At 50.7% G+C, this 12,500-nt stretch overlaps 1 protein-coding gene across 1 annotated transcript in view; it reads left to right on the forward strand.

The window, feature by feature from the left end:
* The window catches only part of LOC109877201 (leucine-rich repeat-containing G-protein coupled receptor 5), a 202,366-nt gene that overhangs the window by 156,736 nt on the left and 33,130 nt on the right, over window positions 1-12,500 (forward strand). Inside the window, 5 exon segments of the mRNA XM_031815456.1 lie at window positions 5,057-5,099; window positions 5,101-5,129; window positions 6,079-6,107; window positions 6,110-6,146; window positions 10,321-10,392. Of these exon segments, the coding sequence (XP_031671316.1) occupies window positions 5,057-5,099; window positions 5,101-5,129; window positions 6,079-6,107; window positions 6,110-6,146; window positions 10,321-10,392 (210 nt within the window).

Here is a 12,500-nt window from a genome sequence, read left to right on the forward strand (position 1 = left end):
CTTTACACCACTCCAGTTGACGCTTGGAATTACGCATGGTGATCTTAGACTTGTGTGTGGCTGCTCGGCCATGGAAACCCATTTCATGAAGCTCCCGACACACAGTTATTGTGCTGATGTTGCTTCCAGGGGCAGTTTGTAACTCGGTATGTGCTTCAGCACTCGGCGGTCCCGTTCTGTGTTTGTGTGGCCTACCACTTCGCGCCTGAGCCGTTGTTTCTCCTAAACACAATAACAGCCCTTACAGGTGACTGGGACAAGCTCTAGCGGGGCAGAAATTTGACGAACTGACATGTTGGAAAGGTGGCATCCTATGACGGAGCCATGTTGAAAGTCACTGAGCTCTTCAGTAAGGCCATTCTACTGTCAATATTTGTCTATGGAGATTGCATGGCTGTGTGCTTGATTTGATACACCTGTCAGCAATGGGTGTGGCTGATATAACCGAATCCACTAATTGGAAGGGGTCTCCGCATACTTTTGTATATATAGTGTATGTTGTGTATGTATAGTGAGGTTATAAAAATAAAAATAGTTCTGTTTTTGCTTATTGTCGGTTTGGCGTGAAACTTCATGTCTTCAGCGTCTCAGCTCGGAGAACAGAACAGAACAAAGTGTGTCCGGGCGGAGATATCTGCCTAGTTGGCCTGCCAAAATAGCTTCACTCCGATACTTGAATTCTGCTGATCTCTCTCTCTCTCTCTCTCTCTCTTTTACTCTCTCCCTCTCTCTCTCTCTCTCTTTCTCTCTCTTTTTCTCTCTTTCTCTCCCCCTCTCTCTTTCTCTCCCCCTCTCTCTTTCTCTCCCTCTCTCTCTTTCTCTCCCCCTCTCTCTTTCTCTCTCCCTCTCTCTTTCTCTCCCCCTCTCTCTTTCTCTCCCCCTCTCTCTTTCTCTCCCCCTCTCTCTTTCTCTCCCACTCTCTCTTTCTCTCCCCCTCTCTCTTTCTCGCTCCTTTTCTCCACACTCTGACCCTGGACCTGCTGGTAACTTCCAGCACCTCTAGCTATACCAGTTCCTGGCCACTGGACCAATCCAACACTAGAACAGACCCTTCTTCATCCATCTTAAAGGCCCAATCGTTCATTTGAAAAACAACAACTTGGCAGCCCTACCACTTGGTTTGCTGTAAAGCCGAGCAGAGTGGTTCTTTTGAGATATTCTCCCTCTCCCAAGGTCGATGTCTGTTGAACTTCTTTATTCACGTCCAACCCACCCCGAACCCTGTTGTTCAGATTCCCCTCCACTATAAATCCCAACCTCATTTTTTCCTAGCCGCGACCCGCAGCACATTACCGAACAGGGCCCAAATACCTGTTGAGCACAGAAAGATCTATCTCTCCTGATCATCCCTCCCTCCCTCCATCCTTCCATCCTTCCTCCCTTCCCAGCCCAGAGTTAACAACATGGATATAGCCCGGCCCGGGCAGAGCAGAGCCAAAACTATTTCACCACTAGATTGGATAAATATGGAACGGATCATTTGGCCATTGAAACATTTCTCACCTCATCACCTAGTCCTCCCTATAGACCTGTCCCTCACCTAGTCCTCCCTATAGACCTGTCCCTCACCTAGTCCTCCCTATAGACCTGTCCCTCACCTAGTCCTGTCCCTCACCTAGCCCTCCCTATAGACCTGTCCCTCACCTAGTCCTCCCTATAGGTCTGTCCCTCACCTAGTCCTGTCTCTCTCCTAGACCAGTCCCTCACCTAGTCCTCCCTATAGACCTGTCCCTCACCTAGTCCTGTCCCTCACCTAGCCCTCCCTATAGACCTGTCCCTCACCTAGCCCTCCCTATAGACCTGTCCCTCACCTAGCCCTCCATATAGACCTGTCCCTCACCTAGTCCTCCCTATAGACCTGTCCCTCACCTAGTCCTCCCTATAGACCTGTCCCTCACCTAGTCCTCCCTATAGACCTGTCCCTCACCTAGACCTGTCCCTCACCTAGTCCTCCCTATAGACCTGTCCCTCACCTAGCCCTCCCTATAGACCTGTCCCTCACCTAGTCCTCCCTATAGACCTGTCCCTCACCTAGTCCTCCCTATAGACCTGTCCCTCACCTAGTCCTCCCTATAGACCTGTCCCTCAACTAGCCCTCCCTATAGACCTGTCCCTCACCTAGTCCTCCCTATAGACCTGTTCCCCACCTAGCCCTCCCTATAGACCTGTCCCTCACCTAGTCCTCCCTATAGACCTGTCCCTCACCTAGCCCTCCCTATAGACCTGTCCCTCACCTAGTCCTCCCTATAGACCTGTCCCTCACCTAGTCCTGTCCTCACCTAGCCCTCCCTATAGACCTGTCCCTCACCTAGCCCTCCCTATAGACCTGTCCCTCACCTAGTCCTCCCTATAGACCTGTCCCTCACCTAGCCCTCCCTATAGACCTGTCCCTCACCTTGTCCTCCCTGTAGACCAGTCCCTCACCTAGCCCTCCCTATAGACCTGTCCCTCACCTAGTCCTCCCTATAGACCTGTCCCTCACCTAGTCCTCCCTATAGACCTGTCCCTCACCTAGTCCTCCCTATAGACCTGTCCCTCACCTAGTCCTCCCTATAGACCTGTCCTTCACCTAGTCCTCCCTATAGACCTGTCCCTCACCTAGTCCTCCCTATAGACCTGTCCCTCACCTAGTCCTCCCTATAGACCTGTCCCTCACCTAGTCCTCCCTATAGACCTGTCCCTCACCTAGTCCTCCCTATTGACCTGTCCCTCACCTAGTCCTCCCTATAGACCTGTCCCTCACCTAGTCCTGTCCCTCACCTAGCCCTCCCTATAGACCTGTCCCTCACCTAGTCCTCCCTATAGACCTGTCCCTCACCTAGTTCTCCCTATAGACCTGTCCCTCACCTAGTCCTCCCTATAGACCTGTCCCTCACCTAGTCCTCCCTATAGACCTGTCCCTCACCTAGTCCTCCCTATAGACCTGTCCCTCACCTAGTCCTCCCTATAGACCTGTCCCTCACCTAGTCCTCCCTATAGACCTGTCCCTCCCTAGTCCTGTCCCTCACCTAGCCCTCCCTATAGACCTGTCCCTCACCTAGTCCTCCCTATAGAACCTGTCCCTCACCTAGTCCTCCCTATAGACCTGTCCCTCACCTAGCCCTCCCTATAGACCTGTCCCTCACCTAGTCCTTGAATAGACCTGTCCCTCACCTAGCCTCCCTATAGTCCTGTCCCTCACCTAGTCCCTCCCTATAGACCTGTCCCTCACCTAGCCCTCCCTATAGACCCTGGTCCTCACCTAGCCTCCCTATAGACCTGTCCCTCACCTAGTCCTCCCTATAGACCTGTCCCTCACCTAGTCCTGTCCCTCACCTAGCCCTCCCTATAGACCTGTCCCTCACCTAGTCCTCCCTATAGACCTGTCCCTCACCTAGTCCTCCTATAGACCAGTCCCTCACACTAGCCCTCCCTATAGACCTGTCCCTCACCTAGTCCTCCCTATAGACCTGTCCCTCACCTAGCCCTCCCTTATAGACCTGTCCTCACCTAGTCCCTAAGACCTGTCCCTCACCTAGTCCTCCCTATAGACTTCCCTCACCTAGTCCTCCCTATAGACCTGTCCCCCTCACCTAGTCCTCCCTATAGACCGTGTCCCTCACCTAGTCCTCCCTATAGACCGTCCCTCACCTAGTCCTCTCCTATAGACTGTCCCCTCACCTAGTCCTCGTCCTATAGACCTGTCACTCACCTAGTCCTCCCTATAGACCTGTCCCTCACCTAGTCCTCCCTATAGACCTGTCCCTCACCTAGTCCTCCCTAGTAGACCTGTCCCTCACCTAGTCCTCCCTAGATAGACCTGTCCCTCACCTAGTCCTCCCTATAGACCTGTCCCTCACCTAGTCCTCCCTATAGACCTGTCCCTCACCCACCTAGCCCTCCCTATAGACCTGTCCCTCACCTAGTCCTTGAATAGACCTGTCCCTCACCTAGCCCTCCCTATAGTCCTGTCCCTCACCTAGTCCTCCCTATAGACCTGTCCCTCACCTAGCCCTCCCTATAGACCTGTCCCTCACCTAGCCCTCCCTATAGACCTGTCCCTCACCTAGTCCTCCCTATAGACCTGTCCCTCACCTAGTCCTGTCCCTCACCTAGCCCTCCTATAGACCTGTCCCTCACCTAGTCCTCCCTATAGACCTGTCCCTCACCTAGTCCTCCCTATAGACCAGTCCCTCACCTAGCCCTCCCTATAGACCTGTCCCTCACCTAGTCCTCCCTATAGACCTGTCCCTCACCTAGCCCTCCCTATAGACCTGTCCTCACCTAGTCCTCCCTATAGACCTGTCCCTCACCTAGTCCTCCCTATAGACCTGTCCCTCACCTAGTCCCTCCCTATAGACCTGTCCCTCACCTAGTCCTCCCTATAGACCTGTCCCTCACCTGTCCTCCCTATAGACCTGTCCCTCACCTAGTCCTCCCTATAGACCTGTCCCCTCACCTAGTCCTCCCTATAGACCTGTCACTCACCTAGTCCTCCCTATAGACCAGTCCCTCACCTAGCCCTCCCAATAGACCTGTCCCTCACCTAATCCTCCCTATAGACCTGTCCCTCACCTAGCCCTCCCTATAGAGCTGTCCCTCACCTAGTCCTCCCCTATAGACCTGTCCCTCACCTAGTCCTCCCTATAGACCTGTCCCTCACCTAGTCCTCCCTATAGACCTGTCCCTCACCTAGCCCTCCCTATAGACCTGTCCCTCACCTAGCCCTCCCTATAGAGCTGTCCCTCACCTAGCCCTCCCTATAGACCTGTCCCTCACCTAGTCCTGTCTCTCTCCTAGTCCTGTCTCTCTCCTAGTCCTGTCTCTCTCCTAGTCCTGTCTCTCTCCTAGTCCTGTCTCTCTCCTAGTCCTGTCTCTCCCCTAGTCCTGTCTCTCCCCTAGTCCTGTCTCTCTCCTAGTCCTGTCTCTCTCCTAGTCCTGTCTCTCCCCTAGTCCTGTCTGTCTGTCTGTCTGGCCAGAACAGAGCAGAACAGAGCAGAGAGACAGACGTGCTACAATGTGAACTGTCTGTCTGGCCCGTTGCCTGGGTTTACACCCGTGTTCTGTCTTCAAACAGATTCTTCTACGACAACCCCATCCAGTTTGTTGGCCAGTCGGCTTTTCCAGCACCTCCCTGAGCTGCGGACACTGTAAGTCAAACAGTCAAACACTAACTTTAGTTTGATATGAAAATGAAAAACAATTTTTGAATCAAGGTTATATGAAGTGAAGTGAAATAGGTGAATTGTTTGCCGTGAAGCAAGAATATATCTATGATATATACATGAACTCTGTACACTTCAGACTAGTATCATGGAAAGGTCTGCTCTCTCTCCTTTTCTAATGCATCTGTCCCTCTTCATCTCTCTCTCTCTTTCTGCCCCCTTTCTCTCCTCTCTCTCTCTCTCTCTCTCTCTCTCTCTCTCTCTCTTTCTCTCTCTCTGTCCCCCCACCCTCTCTCTCTCTGTCCCCCACCCTCTCTCTCTCTCTCTCTCTCTCTCTCTGTCCCCCACCCTCTCTCTCTCTCTGTCCCCCACCCTCTCTCTCTCTCTGTCCCCCTCTCTCTCTCTCTCTCTCTCTCTCTCTCTCTCTCTCTCTCTCTCTCTCTCTGTCCCCCACCCTCTCTCTCTCTGTCCCCCACCCTCTCTCTCTCTCTGTCCCCCACCCTCTCTCTCTCTCTCTCTCTCTCTGTCCCCCACCCTCTCTCTCTCTCTCTTCTCTCTTCTCTCTGTCCCCACCCTCTCTCTCTCTGTCCCCCACCCTCTCTCTCTCTCTCTCTCTGTCCCCCACCTTCTCTCTCTCTGTCCCCCACCCTCTCTCTCTCTGTCCCCCACCCTCTCTCTCTCTCTCTCTGTTCCCCACCCTCTCTCTCTCTGTCCCCCACCCTCTCTCTCTCTCTCTCTCTCTCTCTCTCTGTCCCCCACCCCCCCCTCTCTCTCTCTCTCTGTCCCCCACCCTCTCTCTCGCTGTCCCCCACCCTCTCTCTCTCTCTCTCTCTCTCTGCTCTCTCTCTCTCTCTCTCTCTGTCCCCCACCCTCTCTCTCTCTCTCTCTCTTTCCCCTCCCTCTCTCTCTTTCTCTCTCTTTCCTTTGTATCCAGATCTCTGAATGGTGCAGCAGAAATCACAGAGTTCCCGACCTCACTGGCACTAAGAGTCTTGAGAGCCTGTAAGTCCAGCGGAGCAATGCTTAACACCCAACCATTCAGACCCAATGCTAACACCCAACCATTAAGATCTAATGCTAACACCCAACCATTCAGACCCAATGCTAACACCCAACCATTCAGACCCAATGCTAACACCCAACCATTAAGACCTAATGCTAACACCCAACCATTCAGACCCAATGCTAACACCCAACCATTCAGACCCAATGCTAACACCCAACCATTCAGACCTAATGCTAACACCCAACCATTCAAACCCAATACTAGCATCCAACCATTAAGACCTAATGCTTAACACCCAACCATTCAGACCCAATGCTAACACCCAACCATTAAGACCTAATGCTTAACACCCAACCATTCAGACCCAATGCTAACACCCAACCATTCAGACCCAATGCTAACACCCAACCATTCAGATCTAATGCTAACACCCAACCATTCAGACCCAATGCTAACACCCAACCATTCAGACCCAATGCTAACACCCAACCATTCAGACCTAATGCTAACACCCAACCATTCAGACCCAATGCTAGCATCCAACCATTCAGACCCAATGCTAGCATCCAACCATTCAGACCCAATGCTTAACACCCAACCATTCAGACCCAATGCTAACACCAAACCATTCAGACCTAATGCTAACATCCAACCATTCAGATCTAATGCTAACACCCAACCATTAAGACCGAATGCTAACACCCAACCATTCAGACCTAATGCTAACACCAAACCATTCAGACCCAATGCTAACACCCAGCCATTCATACCCAATACTAACACCCAACCATTCATACCCAATGCTAACACCCAACCATTCAGACCCAATGCTAACACCCAACCATTCAGACCCAATGCTAGCATCCAACCATTAAGACCTAATGCTTAACACCCAACCATTCAGACCCAATGCTAACACCCAACCATTAAGACCTAATGCTTAACACCCAACCATTCAGACCCAATGCTAACACCCAACCATTTCAGACCCAATGCTAACACCCAACCATTCAGACCCAATGCTAACACCAAACCATTCAGACCCAATGCTAACACCCAACCATTCAGACCCAATGCTAACACCCAACCATTCAGACCCAATGCTAACACCCAAACCATTCAGACCAATGCTAACACCCAACCATTCAGACCCAATGCTAACACCCAACCAGTCAGACCCAATGCTAACACCCAACCATTCAGACCCAATACTAACACCCAATGCTAAACACCCAACCATTCAGACCCAATGCTAACACCCAACCATTCAGACCAATACTAACACCCAAAGCTAACACCCAACCATTCAGACCCAATGCTAACACCCAACCATTCAGACCCAATGCTAACACCCAATGCTAACACCCAACCATTCAGACCCAATACTAACACCCAATGCTAACACCCCAACCATTCAGACCCAATGCTAACACCCAACCATTCAGACCCAATACTAACACCCAAACCATTCAGACCCAATGCTAACACCCAACCATTCAGACCCAATGCTAACACCCAACCATTCAGACCCAATGCTAACACCCAACCATTCAGACCCAATGCTAACACCCAACCAGTCAGACCCAATGCTAACACCCCAACCATTCAGACCAATACTAACACCCCAATGCTAACACCCAACCATTCAGACCCAATGCTAACACCCAGCCATTCATACCCAATACTAACACCCAACCATTCATACCCAATGCTAACACCCAACCATTCAGACCCAATGCTAAACACCCAACCATTCAGACCCCAATGCTAGCATCCAACCATTAAGACCTAATGCTTAACACCCAACCATTCAGACCCAATGCTAACACCCAACCATTAAGACCTAATGCTTAACACCCAACCATTCAGAACCCAATGCTAACACCCAACCATTCAGACCCAATGCTAACACCCAACCATTCAGACCCAATGCTAACACCAAACCATTCAGACCCAATGCTAACACCCAACCATTCAGACCCAATGCTAAACACCCAACCATTCAGACCCAATGCTAACACCCCAACCATTCAGACCCAATGCTAACACCCAACCATTCAGACCCAATGCTAACACCCAACCAGTCAGACCCAATGCTAACACCCAACCATTCAGACCCAATACTAACACCCAATGCTAACACCCAACCATTCAGACCCAATGCTAACACCCAACCATTCAGACCCAATACTAACACCCAAAGCTAACACCCAACCATTCAGACCCAATGCTAACACCCAACCATTCAGGACCCAATGCTAACACCCAATGCTAACACCCAACCATTCAGACCCAATACTAACACCCAATGCTAACACCCAACCATTCAGACCCAATGCTAACACCCAACCATTCAGACCCAATACTAACACCCAACCATTCAGACCCAATGCTAACACCCAACCATTCAGACCCAATGCTAACACCCAACCATTCAGACCAATGCTAACACCCAACATTCAGACCCAATGCTAACACCCAACCAGTCAGACCCAATGCTAACACCAACCATTCAGACCCAATACTAACACCCAATGCTAACACCCAACCATTCAGACCCAATGCTAACACCCAACCATTCAGACCAATGCTAACACCCAACCATTCAGACCCAATGCTAACACCCAGCCATTCATACCCAATGCTAACACCCAACCATTCAGACCCAATGCTAACACCCAACCAGTCAGACCCAATGCTAACACCCAACCATTCAGACCCAATACTAACACCCAATGCTAACACCCAACCATTCAGACCCAATGCTAACACCCAACCATTCAGACCCAATACTAACACCCAATGCTAACACCCAACCATTCAGACCCAATGCTAACACCCAACCATTCAGACCCAATGCTAACACCCAACCATTCAGACCCAATGCTAACACCCAACCATTCAGACCCAATGCTAACACCCAACCAGTCAGACCCAATGCTAACACCCAACCATTCAGACCCAATACTAACACCCAATGCTAACACCCAACCATTCAGACCCAATGCTAACACCCAACCATTCAGACCCAATGCTAACACCCAACCATTCAGACCCAATGCTAACACCCAACCATTCAGACCCAATGCTAACACCCAACCAGTCAGACCCAATGCTAACACCCAACCATTCAGACCCAATACTAACACCCAATGCTAACACCCAACCATTCAGACCCAATGCTAACACCCAACCATTCAGACCCAATGCTAACACCCAACCATTCAGACCCAATGCTAACACCCAGCCATTCATACCCAATGCTAACACCCAACCATTCAGACCCAATGCTAACACCCAACCATTCAGACCCAATGCTAACACCCAACCATTCAGACCCAATGCTAACACCCAACCATTCAGACCCAATGCTAACACCCAACCATTCAGACCCAATGCTAACACCCAACCATTCAGACCCAATGCTAACACCCAACCATTCAGACCCAATGCTAACACCCAACCATTCAGACCCAATGCTAACACCCAGCCATTCAGACCTAATGCTAACACCAAACCATTCAGACCTAATGCTAACACCAAACCATTCAGACCCAATGCTAACACCCAATGCTAACACCCAACCATTCAGACCCAGACCCTTCTTTGCTGTTCTAACCCAATGTCAGGTAATTATTTTCCCACAGAAAACGAGTTTAAGAGCTCACAAATACTAATAAATGTGCCCTGGTTTTGCCACCAATCATGTCACGACCTGCTACACAACCAAATAATTTCATGGAATTTTTCCTATTTGAAAATGTACTGTTTGCTGTTATAACCTGCCTGACTCCCAGCTCATTTGTTGTCTTAACCAGCATGTAACCTGCTGGTCTTCTCGGGATTGAAACTAAATCCCCCAAAATACAAGTGTTTTTTTTTTTATCATTAATGATTATTATTTTATCCAATGTTGATGTTCTGTGCAGAGTTGTCATTTTACGTTGAGACGTGTTGGTTTTCATAGTGTTGGTGTTGGGTTTTTGAATGAATACGTGTTTCTTAGTTGTACTAGTGTGATTATATACCAAGGCACATATCAGGACATTTAATATACATATAAACAAGCTGCCCTGGGGAATGTCCTGCACATACAGTGAATGAATCTATTCACAAGGCTTTTACACAGATCCCAGGGATAATATGATGTGACCTTTGAACTCTGTGTAGGACCATCACTGGAGCTCGCATCACATCCCTACCCACCACTGTGTGTGACCAGCTACCCAACCTGCAAGTGCTGTGAGTTCCTATTTGTCATCAATCAATCATAAACATTCTTATTTTAACCAGGCAAGACAGTTAAGAACAAATTCTTATTTTACAATGACGGCCTACCAGGCAACAGTGGGTTAACTGCCTTGTTCAGGGGAACAGTGGGTTAACTGCCTTGTTCAGGGGAACAGTGGGTTAACTGCCTTGTTCAGGGGAACAGTGGGTTAACTGCCTTGTTCAGGGGAACAGTGGGTTAACTGCCTTGTTCAGGGGTAGAAGGACAGATTTTTACCTTCTCAGCTCGGGGATTCGATCTAGCAATCTTTCGGTTACTGGTCCAACGCTCTAACCACTAGGCTACCTGCCTCTAACCACTAGGCTCCCTGCCTCTGACCACTAGGCTACCTGCCTTTAACCACTAGGCTACCTGCCTCTAACCACTAGGCTCCCTGCCTCTGACCACTAGGCTACCTGCCTCTAACCACTAGGCTACCTGCCTCTAACCACTAGGCCACCTGCCTCTAACCACTAGGCTACCTGCCTCTAACCACTAGGCTACCTGCCTCTAACCACTAGGCCACCTGCCTCTAACCACTAGGCTACCTGCCTCTAACCCCTAGGCTACCTGTCTCTAACCACTAGGCTACCCTGCCTCTAACCACTAGGCTACCTGCCTCTAACCACTAGGCTACCTGCCTCTAACCACTAGTCTACCTGCCACTAACCACTAGTCTACCTGCCTCTAACCACTAGGCCACCTGCCTCTAACCACTAGTCTACCTGCCTCTAACCACTAGGCTACCCTGCCTCTAACCACTAGGCTACCTGCCTCTAACCACTAGGCTACCTGCCTCTAACCACTAGGCTACCTGCCTCTAACCACTAGGCCACCTGCCTCTAACCACTAGGCTACCTGCATCTAACCCCTAGAGGCTCATATCGTTTTATACGACTTCTCCGGTTGCCTCTACCACTAGGCCACCTGCCTCTAACCACTAGGCCACCTGCCTCTAACCACTAGGCCACCTGCCTCTAACCACTAGGCCACCTGCCTCTAACCACTAGGCTACCTGCCTCTAACCACTAGGCCACCTGCCTCTAACCACTAGGCTACCTGCCTCTAACCACTAGGCTACCTGCCTCTAACCACTAGGCTACCTGCCTCTAACCACTAGGCTACCTGCCTCTAACCACTAGGCTACCTGCCTCTAACCACTAGGCCACCTGCCTCTAACCACTAGGCTACCTGCCTCTAACCCCTAGGCTACCTGTCTCTAACCACTAGGCTACCCTGCCTCTAACCACTAGGCTACCTGCCTCTAACCACTAGGCTACCTGCCACTAACCACTAGTCTACCTGCCTCTAACCACTAGGCCACCTGCCTCTAACCACTAGTCTACCTGCCTCTAACCACTAGGCTACCCTGCCTCTAACCACTAGGCTACCTGCCTCTAACCACTAGGCTACCTGCCTCTAACCACTAGGCCACCTGCCTCTAACCACTAGGCTACCTGCATCTAACCCCTAGAGGCTCATATCGTTTTATACGACTTCTCCGGTTGCCTCTACCACTAGGCCACCTGCCTCTAACCACTAGGCCACCTGCCTCTAACCACTAGGCCACCTGCCTCTAACCACTAGGCCACCTGCCTCTAACCACTAGGCTACCTGCCTCTAACCACTAGGCCACCTGCCTCTAACCACTAGGCTACCTGCCTCTAACCACTAGGCTACCTGCCTCTAACCACTAGGCTACCTGCCTCTAACCACTAGGCTACCTGCCTCTAACCACTAGGCTACCTGCCTCTAACCACTAGGCCACCTGCCTCTAACCACTAGGCTACCTGCCTCTAACCCCTAGGCTACCTGTCTCTAACCACTAGGCTACCCTGCCTCTAACCACTAGGCTACCTGCCTCTAACCACTAGGCTACCTGCCACTAACCACTAGTCTACCTGCCTCTAACCACTAGGCCACCTGCCTCTAACCACTAGGCCACCTGCCTCTAACCACTAGGCTACCTGCCTCTAACCCCTAGGCTACCTGTCTCTAAGCACTAGGCTACCCTGCCTCTAACCACTAGGCTACCTGCCTCTAACCACTAGGCTACCTGCCTCTAACCACTAGTCTACCT

Source organism: Oncorhynchus kisutch, unplaced genomic scaffold (genome assembly GCF_002021735.2).
Source record: "Oncorhynchus kisutch isolate 150728-3 unplaced genomic scaffold, Okis_V2 Okis09a-Okis19a_hom, whole genome shotgun sequence".
NCBI lineage: Eukaryota > Metazoa > Chordata > Actinopteri > Salmoniformes > Salmonidae > Oncorhynchus > Oncorhynchus kisutch.